The sequence below is a fragment of the Fusarium fujikuroi genome, chromosome FFUJ_chr03 (assembly GCF_900079805.1).
Source record: "Fusarium fujikuroi IMI 58289 draft genome, chromosome FFUJ_chr03".
NCBI lineage: Eukaryota > Fungi > Ascomycota > Sordariomycetes > Hypocreales > Nectriaceae > Fusarium > Fusarium fujikuroi.
In genome coordinates, this window is record NC_036624.1 from 471,753 (window position 1) to 491,744 (window position 19,992).

Consider the following 19,992-nt stretch of genomic DNA (forward strand, 5'->3'; position numbering starts at 1 on the left):
AATGTTGATCTGGGACCGGTTTTGGTTCTGACAATGTTGGCCGGCTAGAAATTCTGTGGTTGGTGAAACAGATCAAAGTCGGTGTATCGGCCTTCCTGCAACAGCTCATTCGTCCTTGTTGTGAAATCTTCTGACTCAGTGTCCAACGTTTGTGGTATGATGGGCATGTTCCTCTTCGTTAGTCCAAGAGAATGTTCCAGCAAGAACCTGACCATCCATCCATCCAACTTATGGCTTTCTGTCGACAGCAGGCAGAGCTTCTGAAAGGTCATCAACCTGTTTATCTACAACATGTCAGTGGCATATAGAGATCAGCAGAACTTGGGTCTCACCATTGCTTCTGTTGCGGGCCAGTACTGCCGAAGTTCAATCAGTGCCTCAAAATTTGTGTTCAATTCCTGTCGCGCTTTTGGGATATCTTCTGGCTCTCCTAGCAAAAGCGTATGTAATAGAACAGCAGATGCCACGGTAGTCATATGTCCAACGGTTGGGTAGTTCTGCTGACATCCACTCATCTGTCGAGAGGTGTGTAACAAACTGCTGAAAGACGAAGCGTGGGATTTACACAGCGCGACGTGATCTTCTTGTCCCGTGTATGATTGCTCTTTTGTCTCAAGGGAGTTGAAGTAGACCAGTGCGGAGAGGTGATGAAATACCAGATGAAGCGCGATAAAGTGTCCTCCTAGGTCGTTCTGTTGGTGGCTGTAGATATTCTGTATCGTCATCTGCATGTTCTCCGGCAGGCTGGCCTTCCATGATTCGAGTTTCTGGCCTATGAGCTTGATAGCATCACATTTTACCTTTGGTTCCATGTCTCCCTTGGCCATAGCGCGGTTCAGGCCTTGGATCTGGCCAAAGTGTTGGATCAAAGTCACCATATGCGCAAAGATACCCGGAGTTCGACTAGAACTTTGGAGTAAGCGCGAAGAACTAAGGCGTCTGAAGGAGGTTTCGTCGATAGGCAGAGGAGATGAGTCAGGGCAGCGAGGGTTGTCCAAGTGCCGGGGTATTCCAAGTCCAGAAGAACACCAACGATCGAGTATGTAAAGTGACCACCAAATTCTAAGGGCTGTCTCACTGGCAATACTTGGCTCATCCACCGAAAAGTTAAGCTGAAGAACTTCAGCCATACCAATCGCAATTCCTGCAAGGCGTCAGTAAACTCGCAACTGATAGATCTATATCCACAACAAATGAACTCACGGAGAAATAATGTCTCTGAAGAAGTATGGCAGTTCCCAGCACTGAGAAGTGACAAAAGAATACAAGTCTGCACATGCTCAATACACACATTCTCAAGATCTGCTTGTACCAGCCTCTTCGCCCCCTTCATCAACGGAGCTTCCAAAGCGCGATGCTCAGACTTGGGTGAGAACTTTGAGCCTAAAGCACATATAGCGTAGAGCAAGGCATCTCCAATCTCCTTTCTGCGAACTTGTCTCCGAAGTGTTTCTTGGTGGAAAATGCTATGGGCCCTGCGGTCAAGATGCGTCAGATAAGACTCCACAAACTCGATAGCCAGCTCATCGGTCAGGTCTGGGACAAATTCCTGGTTTTCTTTGGGTGCAGATGTAGTTTGTGAGCTGATGTGCGATGAGCAGGCTAGGTTCTTGCGCTGACAGTTGTTACATGGCGAATCGATCGTCTGCTTTACACACCGCCTCTTGACCTCTCTACATTGAAGACAAGATGTCGCTTTCATCGCTGAATTGTATTAATAATGTCTTTTCGTGGGATCAAATGGTTGAGACTGGGTAGTTGAGCGGATGATAGGGATTATTAATGATGAACCAATCGCGGGTTTGTTTGGCCGAAAGTCTCCGAACAGTCTGCGGCCCCGCTTGCGGAGTATTGAAGCTGTGATTCGTCAGAAGATTGGGAGTCGGAGATGCTTGAGCTAGGAATCTGAGCGCTGCTAAATATCAAGTACTTCGTCACTGATATTAGCAGGGCAAATACTTATCATCTAACATGAAAGATACATAGTCATAGTCTATATCATTCCTGGTCTTGAAAGGCCATGCTGCACTCGTAAGAAGATACCAGAGAAGATGTCCTGTAGTATTTAAAGTCTCTGTTTCCTCTCATCAACTGATCTTGTAGTTGGTTCAGCAACATTCACTTCAATCATCCCAAACATTACTTCAAATCTATTTCAGCACATTTCACTCTATCATGGCAAACCTCCTCGAACCAATCACCGTAGGAGGCAAGCTCCCCCTCAGAAACCGTATCGTCATGGGTTCAATGACTCGTAACCGTTGTATCGACGATAACAAACCTGGCCCAGCCCAAATTAAGCACTACGCGGATAGAGCCAAGTACGGCGCTGGTCTCATCGTCACAGAGGGCACTTTCGTCGATTGGACTGGTTGTGACTGGAAACACGCTCCCTTCATGGTTACCCAGGAGCATGCGGATGCTTGGCGAAGAGTGACTGATGCAGTTCACGATACTGGTGGGAAAATCTTCTTCCAGGCCTGGCATGCTGGGAGGTGTCAGCATGATCAGTTGCCTATTATGAAAGATAAGGGTGCCATGGTTTTGGCTCCTTCTGCTATCAAAGCTCATGGAGGGAAATATCGAGACTTGCCTGGGATGCCTGTAAGTTTCTTCTGAGGATGATGAATGAAGGCTGATTGAAAGTAGGGACATACGGACAATATCGAGGCTATTACAGATGTCCAGTCTGTTTTCAACACTTACAGACGAAGCTGTGAGTTGGCTAAATCAGCTGGATTTGACGGTGTTGAGCTCCTTGCTCAAGGGTAATATATGACATATCGATTGGCACCTCTGGGTAATTGCTAACTGACATTTAAGCGGTTATCTGCCTCAACAGTTTCTCAGCAGGTCAGTCATACCAACCTTGTGGATACCAGGGTAGTGCTAATTATGTAGCCGTGCGAATCAACGCACCGACGAATATGGTGGTTCAGTCGAGAACAGATGCCGCTTCACCCTCGAACTCGTCGATGCAATTGCTGCCGTCTTCCACGGACCAGAGTATATCTGCGTCAAAATCAACCCTACAGATCATCTCAACGATTCTATCGTGGAATTTGATGAGATGAAAGAGACTTATACGTACCTCATCACCGAACTTGTCAAAAGAAAGGTTGGGATTATTAACCTTGGCCGTCGTGGTGCCGAAACATCCCCCGGTTCAGGGGAATTCTTTGGACCTCTCTCTCGGCCTGAAGGCTATCCTCTCCCTCCTGGCTATGATCCAGTTCTTGACTTTGGGAACCTCGTCAAGTTTCCTGGAAGTCCGACTTTGCTTATGGCCAATCATGATTATACTGTTGGAGAGGCTGATGCTCTTATTGGAGCGGGCAAACTCGACATGATTACGTTTGCCAGAGCTTTCATCTGGAATCCGGTGAGTAGTACAAAGCCGAGGTATGCCAAATCTGACTAGTTGAAAAGGATCTTGTTCCTCGTATCACTCACAGAATACCTCTCGTCGAGAATGATAGAGGCCCTTGGGTTTTTTATGGTCTGGACAAGAGGCCAGACGAAGGCTACAATGATTGGCCAGTAGTCTCGACCGCATAGACGTCACTAGAGCAAGTATAGATAGTTCTACAGGCATTTCACACAATACCAGATGGGGACAGATATTTGAGCAATATGTGCATTGTTCCATTCAAATGAATGTGACTTGATAATATACGAGCAGATAACTATGTACAGATGAATGAGCGTCATGGATGAATCACCATGATAATCCCATTTGCAACGCAAAACTGGGTGTCCAGCATCCACGTCCGTGCAAAACCCAGAAGGAAGAAAAGCAGTGCAAGCACTTTTTCTCAATCCGCTTACTTCTTGAGGGTGAGCAGACCAGGGCGGTAAGGAAGAGAGTTGTAGTCGCCACCAACGTTGGGGTTGCGGCCCTGGTAGAGGAGCTGGAGGTTGCAAGGGTCGACGGGGAAGGTTTGGTCGTTGCTGGTTCGGATCAACTCTCCGTGGCTGATATCGTTGGTCCAGGTGGCGCCACTGTTGGCCTTGCCTGCGAAGGGGTTGGACTCGGTGGCAGCGTTGGGGGTCCAGGTGCCGTCGAGGCTGTTGGCAGTGAAAGAGCGGAAGTATCGTCCGTTGTTGCCCATGGCCTCGACGATCATGAGGTACTTATTCAGACCCTTGAGGGAGTAGACCTGCACGGCCTCGAAGAGGTTCGCCTTGGTATCCTGCATGACGATCTGCGACGCGGAGCCGAAGCTACCGGGGAAGTTGCCAATGGGCATACTGGCGCGGTAGATGCAGCCGTTGTCACCGGCAAAGAACAGGTACATGTTCTTGCTGTCACCAATGACGGTCTGGTCGATGGGGCCAGTGTCCGAGTTGGCGATCTCGCCGGTGAAGAGAGGCTGAGCAGCAGACCAGCCGTTGGGGTTGGTAGGGTTGCTGGAGGTTCTGTACGAGAACTTGGTGGGTCCCCACTGGTGGGCGAGAATCCAGATGTTCTTGGGCTGGAAGTAGAACAGAGTAGGGGCGACAGCGGTAGAGCTCATGCCCGTCTGGCTGGCGGAACTGAGCTGGTTGAGGTTGGAGACGGGGCTGAAGGCCATGGATCCCCAGCTACTGCCGAAGATGGTGGCGTAGACGAGCTGTCCGCCGTTGTAGGGAGCGACAGTGAAGTCCTTGAGAGACTTCCAGCCGTTCTTGGGCTCGGCGAGGACACCACTGGAAGTCCACTTGTAGGAGGTGGGGAGCTGGCACTGGGCTGCGACATCGCCGACAGAGGCGAGGAGCAGCAGACCGCTGGAGAGCAGGCTGAGATCGTACTTCATGGTAATATCGGGTTGAGGAGATGAGGAAATATGAGGTTGTGATGATACAGAAGAGTAAAGACTGATCGACGAGGAGGAAGTCAGTATATTATATATGAAATAGTAGATGGACTATGCATGGCGAGATGGCCCTTAATTTGTATGGGCATCATTTGTTACTGGGGAATGATCGAGCTGGCATTGGAGGAGAAAATATCGTGTATCCACTGGGATACAACGATACAACCCAGTCTTGTTCTAGATCATCCGAGCAATGACCCAAACAAGGATAGATCAAGGGCCACTAAACGAGTCTGAACGAGCATGCTTCCTTTTGGAACCACGGAGACGGATCCGAGTGTTTCTGCTTTGGGGTTAGCTCGATCGGGGCCCAGGTACATTTGGCCTACGCTAATTTAACCAGAGGAGAAAAGTACCTTAGCTCCTTTGCCTGTTGCGAGTCAGCTCTACCGTACGTGCGTGCGTTTGCCTGAAGCTGAAGCAGTGACGAATACATACACCACGTTTGGATATCCATATGGAGAGTATAAACTTTCTTGTTTGGGTCTTGCAGGAAACGGTCGACACGGCATGTTTCTCGGCTTCATCTAGAAAATCGATTTGCCAAGCTGAATCATAGTGGGTTTCATCTTGGCAGGCCTGGTTTCAGCCTCCACTTCGTCATCTCATTGGGGCCCTCCCGCGGGATACGAGAAGGCCAGCACCAGGCGTGACCACCACATGATGTCCGTTCCCAAATGGACTGATGCAGCTCTTACTATGAACAGTCTAGTTTACGATGCCATGTGGCGAGCAAATGTGTATGCACCCCAGGAAAGAATGAGCTGGATATTGGCGCACCTATAGAATTGCACCGTTCATCGGTAAATCTAGTCAACACCCCAGATTCGGCCCTGAAAGCAAAAACAACCCCGGCACGGCAAAGGACCTCATTAGGCTAAAACCCATCGCGGTCAGCGATTATCATCTATTACTAGCGTGCCAGTAGAATTCAACTACTGATATCTTGTTTCACACGCAGCTGTTATTCCGCCTATCAGACACAACCTTGTATTTGACGGTGAACTTTGACTTGTCTTTTAGCCAGGTTTGGTGTAAGCGGGCGAATTAAATTATCGCGAGATGCATAGGAAATAGGGAATAGCAACTACAGAATGCGGGGGATGGAAATGCGGAGTGCATATAACCGTGTAAGTCAAGATATCACGAAGTTCAAGTGTTGATGGGTATGGGGATTTTGTTAGCGGTGAGTGAAGTGAGGGTGAGGGGCATTGAGCAAGATGGCTTCGAATAAGGCTGAATGTTTTCCCACGGAACTCGGCTTCTTTCATGTTTGATGTTGAATGGCAAGGCGAGAACAAAGTGGGTTTGTCATAGCGTGATGGACGTCCCCTTGAAACGCCAAGTAATATCCGTTTCCTGGATGCGATAAGATAGGACGATCAAAAGGGGGAATGGAAGCGAGGCATGGTGCTACATTTTGATAAGATAAGACCATGAGGTCATTGAAGCTCACCCTATACTCGAGAATATAGTAAATATTTAACAATTAGCACATAGTAATAACATAACCTTAATTCTAATAGAGAGTCTATTTTATTTAGCTAGAAAATGACATAATTTTAAATTCTTATAGTTCAAAAAGAGTAGATTAACTTTTTATTAAGTCTTAAAAATGTATTTACAGTTTAATTTAAAGCATTCACTCTGAACAGTGACAACAATCAAAGTGACTATTTATCGCTCTAATATTCAACTCTATAGCTTGAAAATGCTGTATTTCTACAATACATATCTGGCATACATCTATTCTAGCCAGTCTATGCAGTAGGCATATGATCATTCCTCCAATTTTCCTTTTCTATCCGCAACGATCTCTGCCCCCATTTAATAGTCATCCACGCCCCAATCGCTCCCCAGACCGATGGAACCGCCCATCCAAGCGTATATCCAACCTCAACCGGCAACACCCACGCCAACACGATCAAAACAATGCTCACAACCGACCCAGTAATCGCCCAAGCCCAGAGCATCTCCACTAGCATCCTTCTAAACTTCGGCGACGCGTTATATCGCGCCATAGCCGCCTTTCTATACTCCTTCCCAGCACCCCCATCACAAGCCGTGATATCCTCCATGATGGTGAAAGTAAGGGGTGGATATTTATCGCCGACGACATGGGAGCTTAGGCGGTGAAAGCGAAGTCTCCAGCCGAAATGATACGCTATCCCCGTCCAGATCATGTACGATGTTACCATTAGTATACCGACCGGCATGATGATACTCAGACCCCTCATCATCGGCGGATCAGGGATGCTGAATCCAATCATAAGCGCCGTCATGACAAAGTACGGTGGTCCGAGAACAAGATGCACCGTATCGAAACTCCATCGTCCCGCGCCGTTGAGAGGCCGATAAGTATCGCGCTTCAACGCAAGTCGTAGACCGCGAAGACCGTACTCTCCACCAGATATAAACCCAAACATCGCCGTTATGATGGCAAACATGGCGCCCGGCCGTAGATCAGTGAGATTTGAGATTGTGAAGTAGAAGATAATCGGGATGAGTGTGCATTCTGTCAAGATGAGGAACCAGAATAAAAAGATCATCAGCTTGTGCTCGTGGAGGTTATACGGTAGTGGTGGAGGACCGCGCGCGATAGGATCAGGCTGTTCATTCTTGCTCGGCATAGACGGCGTGCTCGGCGCAGACGAGAGCGTTATGTTCTCCGTCCCCGCCACGTTATTCGAAGCAGTCGTCGCCATTGTGAAGAAAGCTGGTGTGCATAAGCTTAAAAATAAGCTTATTTTGCAAAAACACTACAGAGGACAAGAGGCAGCATTAAATCACTCAGGGGCAATCCACTCTGTTTTATTCTAGTGATTAGCGGTACGTCAGTGGCAAAAGATTAGTGACAGACGAGTGCGTCAGAAGGGTCTTGGTATTTGAAGGATGGAGCGGGTGATGATGCTATTTTTGCTTGGCGTGAGCGCTGAAGGATGCAATGCCAAGGGTTGAGAAAACAAGATTGGCTAATGGGTGAGGCTTGGTTAGAGGAGATAGGAGATTTAAATCCGGGGATGTAACGTGGAATGTGAGAGAATTGGATCGATGATGATTGCTTAGACTCTTCGCTTTCGTTTTTATTCGTGTGAGTGTCTCGTACTCGCTCTTTGAGATACCTGGTGTTGATGGGTTGGTCATTGTGGGATGATCTGCAACTTCAAGTGCTGTTTTTTGAACACGCAACAACAGAAACCAGAACAGCGTTCGAGTTTACTTCAGTGGACTGCAGGGAGGAATGATAAGATATGATACTGATCACGCATCATTTGCACACGTAACTACCGGCGCTGATCTACAATAGCACCGGCGTCTTATTACCGACCCGGACGTCCGTACAGACAAGGATGGCAATCGGGCCATTCCTCCCCATCTTCCGGGCCAGAGACACAACAATGCCGGGCGACTCTCACTATGAGCATCTCTACAATTTGGAATATCATACTGGAGAGGGATGACAAACTTGAATCTCAGGCTATGCTCGTACCAGAAGACGAGGCATAACACCGAGGACTGTAATACTCCGTAGAAATCGGATAATACGCAGCCCGAACGTGAGATCGGTGAGACCGAAAGTTTATTCCTTCGCGAGCTCGAATGCGATGCTATAGGTGGAGGAACAACTACGCGGCCTTTTCACACCGACAGGTCGTGGGTAATGTCAACGTCAATGCAGAGTTGTCTTCGGAATGAATTATCCATCGAATGAGGACATGCTCGACAATGTGATCTGAACGCGACAGAGACCGCCTCACTACTAAATCGCAGCATCACACTATGCACTCCCTGTATCTTCGAACCAAAGCAAAACATGGGTATTCGTGTACTGTTCTAACCTAACTCCCCTCAGAAGCCCAGTCCCTCCTCCTATTCTAGCTCGTCACCAGATCCGGAAAATACCTCTTAAGACTACTATCCAGCATCCGTATCCCCACCGGCTTGACGAGATAATTATCCGCTCCCGCCTTGCTCGCCGCCTCCCTGTCCATCTGGCTATCCTGCCCCGTGACGATAAACAGCACCGCCTTGCTCGTCTTCTCCAGCGCCCTGATCTGCCGCGTAGCGCTAATCCCGTCGCACACCGGCATCTGGAGATCCATGAGGATGAGGTCGATGGGTGAGGATGTCTGCTGCTTCTTAAAGAGCTCGACTGCCTGGTGCCCGTCTATGGCGCTCAGGTAGGGAAGACCGCGCTTCTTGCAGTACATTTCTAGGATGCGCAGGTTCACTGCGTTGTCGTCGACGATGAGGGTCATGGGTTTTGAGGTGGCCGGGGGAATGAGCGGGCGGATGGGGAGGTCAATTGTAGCAGCTTCGATTTGGGATACGGCTTTTGCAACGGATTCGTTCAGCAGTGCTTCGGTTGTTCGTAGAGCGACTGACGAGCCGGCGACGGAACCGTAGCCCTCGTCTGATGCGGACTTTCGGTCGCTCTCGGTCGTTGGGTCGGGAGCCGTTAGGAGGGATTTCGAATCTTCGAGGAACGCGGGAGATGGTTGTGGGGATGTTCTCGTTGACTTGCGTAGTCGTGCTAGTAGTTCGTCCGCTTTCTGGAGTGCCGAGTCAAGAGCAGACGACGAGAAAGGTCCGTCGACGAAGACGATGTTGGTACATGATTCGGTAACCCCTTGTTCATCCGAGTTGGGGACTAGACAGATAGCGACCTGTCCCTTCGGTAGTATTGAATGATATTTCTCTCGTTCGGCCGGATCGCGTATATAGTCAATGATGTTGAGACAATCTTGCGAGTCGTTTGATGATGTAAAGCCGTTTTGGGCCAGGTATTGCGCTAGGTTCGAGGACAAATGCGCGTCGGGTGGATCGGATGGAAGATGTCGGTAACTCAATGGTAAGTGCTTGAGCTGCAAGGCTTTTGTTTCGGCGGGAGTAGAACCCGAGGGACGGATGTCGCGAAATGTTGCGCGGAAGTGAGAGCCGCGATCGACCTCAGACGACACCAATTCGATCGAACCGTGAAGTAGTGCCGAGAATTTGGTCGCGAGGGTCAAGCCAAGTCCAGCGCCAGTCGAGTGCTCGCCCACCTTTTCGTACAGATCAAAAATACGACCTTGATCGTCAGGAGGAATACCGCAGCCAGTATCCTCAACATCCACCACGAGCGTCTTTGTGTCTTGTGTATAGGACTGTGTGACGGTCACTACTCCTTCGGTCGTGTTTTGTAGAGCGTTTACGATCAGAGGAAGGATACTGTCTCGGAAGAGGTTGATGTCGATTCGGAGGCCTTCGCTTTCGGAAGTGAGGTTGTGATGGAAGAAGACGGGGGCTCGTGTGCGTGTGTCCCTGAAGGTAAAGTCGGCCAATGCCTTGACGAGTGACGTCTCTAGAGACTCGATGCCATGCGTAGCATATTGTCGTTCGGCAGCAGCGATATCAGCCCAGCGGTTGAGGGTGATCATACTATTGACAGTCGACATGAGTTCTCTGCCTGCGGTAGAGATTGTATCAAGGTAGATGGACGACTTGCCCAGCTCAGCAAGCGGCTTCATTATAGCCTCCACGCCAGGCCGCAACGTCGTACTTCCAGGCACTGTCAATGCCCTTAGATCCTCCGTCAACAGCTCCGCGGCGCCGAGGATACCGTGGATGGGGGTTCGGAGCTGATGCGATACACCGCGAAGGAACTTCTCTTTTGCCCGCATGACTTCCGTGAGGAGACGTTTCTGCCATCGCTGGGTGAGCATGGTAGCGCAGGTGTGCACAAACCAGGCATCGACATCGTCAAATATTCTTCGGAAATCTTTTGTCGCGACGACGAGGACCGACGGACCGAGTTTTGTTTCGCATTGTGCTGAGATGAAGCGTACGACTCGATCTTTCGGTGGCTCATCGAAATTCGAGTTTGCGATGAAATCCTCGATGTATTCGTCATCCTCCCACAATCCGTGCTTCAAATCTGATGTCGTTGCGGGGTACTGAACCGTCGATTGATCGGTGCCCGTAGACTGCAAACTGATTGACTCGTCGGGGAAGGCTTGTCGGAGTATTCGGAGGATCGGCTCTTGGACGTCTTCGCCATCGGGCTCTTGTTGGACTGCTGCGATGAGCTCAACGAAGCGGTGACGTTCTCGTTGGCGCCGCGCTCGTGCACATTGTATTATATCGTGGACGATCCAGTCGGCTAATCGAGCTAGTGCAAGCTGCTGTGTCTTGGATAAGGGATCTCGACCTGTCGCTGACGCTACGCACAGCGAACCGAGTCCGACGCATTCACCTGACTCGTGTTGCATTCGCAGCGGGACACCGGCATATGCGATGAGCCCACCGTGTTCGACGTATGGCGATTCGCGGAACCTCCAGTCTTGGAGCATATTTGGTAAGAGGAAGACATTCTATCGAGGCTTAGCGAAGCGCGTCAGAGAGGCAGTGGTGGCTATACTCCAGGTGGTTGAGTAACGGTATGTGCGCAGAGGGTTTCACCACGGGGAAGAATAGCAAGTTGAAGGCCTACCGTGGCCAGACGAATGTAAACATTGACATCCAGCACACCAACAACAGCATACTCCCAGCCCGACGACTCTTGAGCAAGACAGGCCTTCTCCTGCAGACCCGCGAGGAGTTCAGGCTCGTTGTCTAAATCCCTCGCATAGTACCATAGCATAGACAGCCTCAGCCTTTCATTCTTCGCCAAACGCGATCGCACATATTTCGAAGACGGCGCGCAATGCGCTTCCTGCGGTATCGACGACGGACCGAACGGATCTGGCTTCGGAGGGTAGAAGGACGAATCGGCGTCGGAAGTCCACGGCTCTACCGGGACCTTGAAATTGTTGGCATCGAAGATGGGGCCGACTGCCTTTGGACGTGGAGGGAGGGAATGTTTGTCGATTGTTGAGGAGAGGAGCCCAGCGTCTGCCTTGGGGAAGAAATGCATTTAGTGATGATTATCTATGAAACAATTTGGCGAGGCATGGGGAGGAGGAACTTTTAGGGAAGGGATCGTCGAAAAGTTAATGAGAGGAATTGAATTGAATTTGATGGAGATGGAGAAGGAAAAGAAGGGAGAGGGAGGGGCTCATGACCCGAAACTCAACTGAACGCGGGAATGACAGACACTTTTAGGGGCTGACAAACATGTCGTCATAACTGTTGGTGCCGAGATAAGCGCTATTAATTACAAATCGTTTTAATTCTTCAATTTCTCGAATTAAAACACATTTATTTGGTTGAGTTTATGCACTTGATTCAACTAGAGAACCCCCCGCTCAAAATGATACCCTGAAACCTGCGGTAATTCTTCAAAAGTCATGGGGTCGTTTTTGCTAGCCCCAGGCATGCTATGCTACGCTGATCTTCCGCCGCTACACTAACTAGATACCAGAATCCTCCTGAGTCGCGTTATTGTGCTTGTTAAACATGGTATAATACGCAGCCCAGTTCGCACATGTTTCCGAGTACGTAGGCAAGATGCCAGAATTTTTAAACATTGGTCCAATGACTCTAGGGGACTCAATGAACTGAAGCGCGAGACCTCCCGATGCGTGGAACGCGATCTGTGGGGAGAGCATTAGTTCCGAGGATCGAGATCGACGAGTTTAGGCGAAACTTACATGACAGTGCATGAGCCAAACACCAGGGTTGTTGACTAGAAACCGTTAGTCCCTGCATATCACGAAAATAAAAGGGATTCCTTACTCTGGAAGGCGATGATAATGTATCCATCAACTGGTAGTAGTACAACATCCCGACGAGGCGGGTTCTCCAGCTGAAGAGTAAAATTCTTCGGATTGAACTCTTCAGTACCAGAATCGAGAAGAACAAAGTCATGTCCGTGCACATGAATAGGGTGCGCAACAGGTGCTTGAGTCTTGTACACCTTGCGATGTCCCTTTGTCGTAGAATTATGAATCGACTCTGTGAACTTGCCCTCGATGAGAAAAGCAACCCACGTTCCGTTCTTGTAGTCAAGAGTCACAGGTTCATACCCAACAGGAAATTGAGGGTTATTCCATCCCTTCTCAGAAGCAATCTTGACGAGACTTAGACTTGGTTCAGCCCAGTCAAGATAGAAGGATGAATTCGCGAGGACCCATTTGTGCATCATGGAGTCTTTCTTGAATTCATTGGGATACCCGACGAGGTGTACTTTGAACGAGTTCTTGATGTAGTCATCGTTGTGCTGTGTGATGTTACGCTGCACAATGGGCTTGAGTTTCTTACTAGGCTCGTCTTGGCATCCGTAGCAGATGTTATCTTCCTTGGGCGGAGGTGTCCAAGGGATGGACTTTGAGGTAGCATCATAGCGAATAATGCCAAGATTGGACCTCGCACCGCCATTCTGGCAATCGCGAGCGTGCATCCAAAAGTTGACGTTTCTGCTATTCTTCCCCTTGACAGCTGTTGCGTTCACGATAATGTCGTAGCGCTGACCAATGGCTATGTTGATCAAGTCTGTCTCATACGGCTCAATGGGGACAAAGTCAGTGGCCACGACCCAGAACTTATGGGAGTCAATCCAGAAGGTTGTGTGCGTTGAAGCAGCGGTGTTGACAAGGCTCATCTTGTAAGTCTTGTTTGGTTCGAAGTGGAATGAGGTTAGTTTGGAGTCACCCTTGCAGTTCTTGTCTAGAGAGGGACAGCAGTAGTATTTTCCATTGCCGTTCATGAGCATGCTGTCTGGAGGTGGAGGGCGGCCTTTTTTCTGTCAGCACTGATGAAATTCTGTGGAAGAGGGGGAAGTACCTAGATATTCTAGCTGGACTTGGGAAAATGTAGTTTTGTGAAAGTTGTCAGTTATGAGAACTGGGCCAAGATCAACGTCGTAGTTCATGCTAGTCGGCCCATTGATCTTGAGAGCACCAGCTAGCCCGTCGGCATCTAACCTAGCGTTAGTAGGAGATGGTGATAGAAGAGCACAGATACTAACACTGGAGACTAAAGTGGCCTGGGATTGTTAGATATTGTCACATATTGAGGAGATGTGACTCACTGTGATACCACGATGTTCCATATTGTGTAGCTCTCCAAATGTAAGTGAAGTTCTCCCCAGGCTGTTCTAATCAGTACATGAGTCCGGTGGGATATGATGATACTTACAGGAATTGGGCATTCTGTCACGCCTGATACGCCGTCCATCCAGTTGGTGTTTAGTTGGCGGATACCATGCCAGTGGATAGATGTGCCATTGAAGTTGGTCAATTTGTTCACGACAGTGATTTCTTGAAAGATTAGACACGACAGGATGACCAAAGTAACGTGACTTACCGAATGTATCTCCCCAGTTCCCCTCCAGAGTCGGTCCAGGATACGTTCCATTGAACAGCATCCGATCAACCCAGTATCCATCAGGTGCAATCCTTTCATTAGTAACGTATAAAAGAAACTGCATCTTTCAGTATCTGTTTCACATGGCTATAAATAGATGACTTACCTTTCGAACTTTGCCTTCTGGAATGACCTCCTCATAATCAGTATGGATGTCAAAGTTAGTTGACCAACATTTTCTGTTCGTAGGCGAGTTGCAAGCTCCATCGATAGACTCAGCATCAAAAGCATCAACAAGAGAAAGATCTTGGACAGGGGAGTATGTATGAGAGAATTTGGTTTGGTCTGTAAACCGATGAATGAAGAGAAACTCCGTGAGTCTCTTCCAGAAACCCATCTTGAAAGCCGCTTGGATGGTGGCCTGCTGTAAACAGAGAGAAGGGGAGAGGGTAGGAATGGCAGCTGGAAAGAAATGGAGGGTTACGCGGACCCCGATGGAGAAGGGATGTTGATATAAACGCCTAACACAGTATCTCCTCACAACAACGCATACTCCCCAAACAGTTCATGATAAGCAGTCCTGCAGCAGCTGAAAACAAGCCATGAACTAAAATGTGAAAACCCGCAGGGTGGCGTACACGATTACGAATGAAGGCATCGTCAACACGCACGTTATCCGCACAAACTCATTCGTCAATGCTACCCCTAACGTCGTAATATTTGGATCGGTCTAGACGTAAGCTTTCTACGGCATATGTGTAGCTTCGGATTAAGGAATCAGAACAGCGCTGAAATGCAGGATTTCAATAATGCAATGCAGAGAGTAAGCCAAGCATGCAGCTGAGAGCGGGGAAACACCAAAATACAATGCTGGAGCGATAAGACGTGATAAGAGTATACCTCAGTTTACGATTTTGAGTATTTGGTCTAGTTTAGTAGACAACCGATTGATCAGGCATGTCTCAGTTCTCCACGCTAGAGTTTGCATCGATAGTCTTAGAACTATTGACTTCAAGCGGATGGGACGCTACCCAAATAGCTCTGGCACGAACTGCTGGTGGGGGAGCTGATTGGACGAGCAAGTATCCTCGCTGGGCGTCGTGCAGTCTTGAGGGATAATTTATTGGAGTGGTTAGGGAGGTTTGATACGACTTCGTGTAGAGGATGGATGGGTTGTGCAGATTGCTGACCGGTCTTGGCCGGGAGGATGCGGGTGAGATGCGTGGCTGGATGAGGTTGTATCGGTGGGCTAAGATGCGAGACGGCGTGGTTTGGGGTATGACAATGGTTTGATACTCGTTTACTGAGGTCTGTTCACCCAGTATGAGTTTGAAAATGCCGATATATGTCCCAGAGAATGAGATTGAGGTATTAAAGGCCCAATCCCGCATCGTATCGCTGGATCAATATCACTGCCAACTATCGCCATCATGGCTACTCCCACGGACCCCCTCAACTTCATTCCCGCAGACATATTCTTTCCCACCGTCCCAAACTTCACCAAACCCTCTGAGGTTCTCACCGTTGAATCATCTACCTCAACATCCCCCAGCGATCCTCTCCGCTATGCTGCACACATCACTCTAAAGGGTGAGCCCAACACTCACTGTCTAGTCCAGTTTGCATCGCCGCAGATCTGGAGAGTCAGATACAATCCAAAGTACACTGCTGTATCGGATTATGATGATTTCAACTCGTGAGTCCTCCTATGAATGTGTCAGGGTTTAATGCTGATGAGAGCAGGCGTACTATCGTTGAAGATAAATTTTCGAGCTTAGTAGATGATCTACAGCAAGAGTATAGAGACTCTGAGGCCTGGAACTCGTATCCTGCTAAGGAGGGATGGTTTTGGAAGACGTCTTTTGAGCAGAAGGCCCCAGATCACTGGGTCCTCACAGTAAGTCTACCGCAACTCTAGCATACTACCATCTAACAGACTCTAGACCGTCGAGTACGAGACCAGTGAATCCACTGGTGTTCCAAACACAGCTCTTCACTTCTTCGCATCCCCATTCCGCATCGTCGTAGGTACCACCCCATCTCTCATACTTCTACGCTCACACGTTTAGGCGACGAGAAAACTCAAGCCTCTCGATGCAGACCCAGCGTTCTTGAAGACCGTTGGTATCGACACTGTGTCTGAGTACGAGGAGATCATCTGGCAGACTACAGAGGAGACTTTCTCTTATCAAGGTAATCCTAGCATCGATGCTGTGAACAATGTCGTTCTCAACATCAAGAAGCCTGGTCCAGCAGCGTATCTTGGCTTTGGAGAGCAGGGTGGACGGACTGTTATCAAGAAGCCTACTTATCTCAACTTCTTCTGTAAGTTCAACCGACATGCTTTGATTGGGTAGGTGCTGATGAGGCAGGTTATGACAACTTCAACTACTCTAAAGTCTATGGCCTTGGAGCCCTGGATACTCGAGAGCCGCTGTAAGTATTGTTCATAGTATAGCGGTCAGTTTCTAACCGGAGACAGGTACCACTCTACACCTTTCTTTCTGGAGATGAATGGCACTCCGGATCGAAAGAATGTCACTGGTGTCATGGTGGATAACTATTCCCAAGTTGCTATCGACCTTGGAAAGAATGATTCGCATACTATCAGTATTGCTACACGGTTCAACACCTTCGATGCATGGATTCTAACGGCCGACGATGTGCCAAGGATGATTTGGTAAGTATGCAGCCAACTGGGAGAACATCCTTTGCTGACTATTACTAGGCAATACACCTCCATTGTCGGACGACCTAAGCTCAAGCCTCGTTTCATCCTTGGACATCATCAAGCATGTGAGTTACATAGAACCTAGCACATTTCCATAGAGATCGCGTACTGACTAATCAAGGCTACGGTTACTCCAACGAAGGCACAGTGAACAACGTAGTACAGCGATACAGAGACTCCGATATCCCATTGGACGGGATGCATCTCGACGTCGACTTCCAGGCACGTTCGCTCTTGAGATAAATGAGCTTAACTAACAGTACTAGGATAAATACCGTACCTTCACCAGCAGCAACTATGGCTTCCCCAACCTGGGATCTTTCCTGAATGGTCTGAAGGCAAAGGGCGTAAAGAGCTGCACCAACATCACCCCCATTCTCACCATTCGTCCCTCGGATCAAGGTCCCTACACAGCACTCGATAGCTTCTGGGATGTGAATGATAAGAAGAACCCAGAGACCAAGTAAGTCACAACGGTGTCTTGGATGATAATGACTGACAGATTTAGTCTTCTGGTCGCTGATAAGCGATACCTGGATGGTCTGCCCAACAACCAACCTCTTTGCTGGCGCTACGACGGCGGTCTGCAGAACCTGGACCCAAACAACGTTAACCAACGTGAAAGGTTTGCAGACTATATCGGCGCTCCTGAATATAGGGATGACTACAACTTTTCCGAGAATTATAACAGTGGATATCCATTTCACGGCGGTGTCAGCTATGGCACCAACCTCGGCACTGTGAGTCCTTTCGCCTCTGCATATGACAGTAAAGGACTAACATGCCCAGCCCGGATTCTATCCTGATCTGAACAGGAAAGCTGCGAGGAAGAAGTGGGGTGAGCAGTATCAGTATCTCTTCGACAACGGTCTCGAATTCGTCTGGCAAGGTAAGCCGCGCTACACAACATCTCTACCAACTCAAGTTAACCCCCTCAGACATGACAACTCCGGCCGCCGCAAAATGCTACGGCGATTCTCTCGGGTACATCCCCCCTTCCATCACTCATTCAACCATTCTAACGACTCCAGTTTCCCTTCCCGTCTGCTCATGACAGACGACAGCTACACCAATCCCCCCAAGACCAAAACCGCCATCGAGCTCTGGAGCTTATACTCGTACAATCTCCACAAAGCAACATACCACGGCCTCAACAATCTCAAAGGCCGCGAGAACAAGCGCAACTTCATCATCGGCCGCGGAAGCCAGACCGGCATGCACCGCTACGCTGGGCTGTGGACCGGCGACAACGGTAGCTCGTGGGACTTTTTCAGAATCTCTGTTGCGCAGGTTCTTGCGCTGGGGTACAGCGGTTTGAGTATTGCGGGTGTTGATATGGGTGGTTTTACGGCGGATCCGGCTAACACGCTGCCGAATCCGAGGTGGTGCGATCCTGAGTTGTTGATTAGGTGGTATGTGGGGGCGTTCTTGCTGCCGTGGTATAGGAATCACTACTTACAGCATCCTGAGGCGAGTTCCGGGGGCTGTAAAGCTTTTCAGGTGAGTTTAGTCTGATATGTCCGGCCGAGATACTGACAAGATTAGGAACCCTGGGCTTACGATGACATCCTGCATAACTTCCCTGGTCCTCTTCCACCTGACCAGGCTGCGTTGTATCGTTCCGTTGTGCCTGTTTGTAGGTACTATGTGCAGCTTAGATACTCCCTCCTTCAGGTTCTGTACGACTACATGTTTGCCAACCTGATCAACGGTCTGCCAGTTGCACGTGCAATGGTAAGTCCTCATACCCCGTAGGTCATAACTACTTACTAACCCATCCAGCTCGTTACCGACCCCTTTGACACCAGCCTCTTCAACTCAAACCAAGGATTTATCGACAATCAGTACCTTCTGGGCCATAATATCCTGGTCTGTCCTCAGGTTGAGGAAAAGGCAGGACGTCGCGATGTCTATCTTCCAAACTCCGACAAGTGGTATCCATCCAATCTCCGTGTTAACAACCAAGGATTTGGACCGGATCCAATTCTCAAACATGCTGCTGTGTTGCAGAAACCAGCCCCAGGTGGCAAGATCGTGGACTATGATTGCCATATTCCTGATGCCGTTGCGCATCCGGAGCAGGTCGCTTACGTGACTCCTGTGTACATACGAGGGGGTGAGTAGAAATCGCCATTGACATGGAGAAAGCTAATAGTGTGAAGGTGCTATCATTCCTCAGCTTGATGTTCGTCAGTGGGTCAAGGAGGGCGATCTGAACCCGCCTACCATTCATGTATACCCAGGTGGAAAGCCTAAAGAGACTACTGTAAGTACTTCCACGACGCTCAAGTGTCTTAGGCTAAGTGTTTTTGCAGTCATACTCGATGTATCTTGACGATGGTGTCAGCCGCGACAGTGCACCCATCGACCTGCCCCAGCACAAGTATAAAGATGCATCACTGTACGCCAAAGCAAAGGGCTTTTACCGCGAAGCCAAAATCACCCAGGTAAAACCTGTCCAGTCGCATCTACGTGTTCTACCATGTACTGACAGAGTTCCAGGAAAACACTGGGACAAACCGCAAAATCACCATTCGGCACCAATGGGATGGCTACGACCCCAAAGCAACCGTCGGCGATGCTTACAACTTTGCCATCTGGACAGTTCAAGCTACTGCGCCACCTGAGTCACAGATCAGTGTCGACTTTGAGGATGAAAACGGGATGACTGTCATTGACTCTGGACTGACATCAACTTATATCGCAGGTCGTGGTGTTTTAACCGTTAGTGTACCGGTACATCTTGTGCCGTCGCTCAAGACACCTCAGAATTATACCCAGGGATCTTTTGCGGATCGGTATCTGTCAGTTAATGTCACTGGGCTGCCTTGAGAATGGCATGGGATATTGGATGGGAACACTCTTTGTTTAGGGTTTGTCGGCGTTGTCATTCATAAATGAACATTAGTCAGATTGGGATACTACGTAGCTACTTGCAGAGAATCTGTTTTAGGGCACATCTCCGTTTATATTGTTAGCGCTAAAGTACCGTCAGGTACCGTGCCCGTTTTAGGAGGATCTTGACGTAAACCACATTCTTTTCTTAGATGAGATGATACTACTTTATGATAAGGTAATGTCATTTCTGTCTAAGCTTAGGGCCTGCAATTGAGTTTGATTAGAAGGATCAAAAAGACAATAACTGTCATATAATGTATGGCTGCCAGTGAATGTTTCGGC

General features: G+C 48.9%; 7 protein-coding genes; 2 read left to right on the plus strand and 5 right to left on the minus strand.

The window, feature by feature from the left end:
* Positions 1-44: 44 nt before the first annotated feature.
* FFUJ_02276 (uncharacterized protein) lies at positions 45-1,702 on the minus strand (the record flags this gene model as incomplete). XM_023573987.1 has 3 exons in its annotated part: positions 45-284; positions 333-1,144; positions 1,204-1,702. The coding sequence occupies 3 exons, from the start codon at positions 1,700-1,702 to the stop codon at positions 45-47; spliced, it is 1,551 nt and encodes a 516-aa protein (XP_023427422.1).
* Positions 1,703-2,175: 473 nt separating this feature from the next.
* FFUJ_02277 (probable NADPH2 dehydrogenase chain OYE2) lies at positions 2,176-3,558 on the plus strand (the record flags this gene model as incomplete). XM_023573988.1 has 5 exons in its annotated part: positions 2,176-2,604; positions 2,650-2,768; positions 2,824-2,853; positions 2,902-3,382; positions 3,430-3,558. 5 exons carry the CDS (start codon positions 2,176-2,178, stop codon positions 3,556-3,558), a joined length of 1,188 nt encoding a protein of 395 aa, XP_023427423.1.
* A 266-nt stretch (positions 3,559-3,824) lies between these two features.
* Positions 3,825-4,796, minus strand: FFUJ_02278 (probable alpha-L-arabinofuranosidase precursor; the record flags this gene model as incomplete). XM_023573989.1 has 2 exons in its annotated part: positions 3,825-4,068; positions 4,135-4,796. 2 exons carry the CDS (start codon positions 4,794-4,796, stop codon positions 3,825-3,827), a joined length of 906 nt encoding a protein of 301 aa, XP_023427424.1.
* A 1,820-nt stretch (positions 4,797-6,616) lies between these two features.
* Positions 6,617-7,561, minus strand: FFUJ_02279 (uncharacterized protein; the record flags this gene model as incomplete). Its single annotated transcript, XM_023573990.1, has 1 exon — positions 6,617-7,561. One exon carries the CDS (start codon positions 7,559-7,561, stop codon positions 6,617-6,619), a length of 945 nt encoding a protein of 314 aa, XP_023427425.1.
* A 1,170-nt stretch (positions 7,562-8,731) lies between these two features.
* On the minus strand, positions 8,732-11,751 carry FFUJ_02280 (related to histidine kinase; the record flags this gene model as incomplete). XM_023573991.1 has 2 exons in its annotated part: positions 8,732-11,209; positions 11,257-11,751. 2 exons carry the CDS (start codon positions 11,749-11,751, stop codon positions 8,732-8,734), a joined length of 2,973 nt encoding a protein of 990 aa, XP_023427426.1.
* Positions 11,752-12,187: 436 nt separating this feature from the next.
* FFUJ_02281 (probable laccase precursor) lies at positions 12,188-14,478 on the minus strand (the record flags this gene model as incomplete). XM_023573992.1 has 9 exons in its annotated part: positions 12,188-12,370; positions 12,428-12,462; positions 12,513-13,511; positions 13,560-13,694; positions 13,744-13,761; positions 13,807-13,867; positions 13,914-14,035; positions 14,082-14,199; positions 14,248-14,478. 9 exons carry the CDS (start codon positions 14,476-14,478, stop codon positions 12,188-12,190), a joined length of 1,902 nt encoding a protein of 633 aa, XP_023428764.1.
* A 1,033-nt stretch (positions 14,479-15,511) lies between these two features.
* Positions 15,512-19,644, plus strand: FFUJ_02282 (related to ROT2-glucosidase II, catalytic subunit; the record flags this gene model as incomplete). XM_023573993.1 has 18 exons in its annotated part: positions 15,512-15,777; positions 15,825-15,978; positions 16,025-16,105; positions 16,151-16,406; positions 16,454-16,517; positions 16,564-16,761; positions 16,810-16,877; positions 16,934-17,022; positions 17,079-17,275; positions 17,321-17,552; positions 17,602-17,701; positions 17,751-17,796; positions 17,844-18,312; positions 18,358-18,546; positions 18,595-18,928; positions 18,975-19,078; positions 19,128-19,259; positions 19,315-19,644. 18 exons carry the CDS (start codon positions 15,512-15,514, stop codon positions 19,642-19,644), a joined length of 3,309 nt encoding a protein of 1,102 aa, XP_023427427.1.
* Positions 19,645-19,992: the final 348 nt, after the last annotated feature.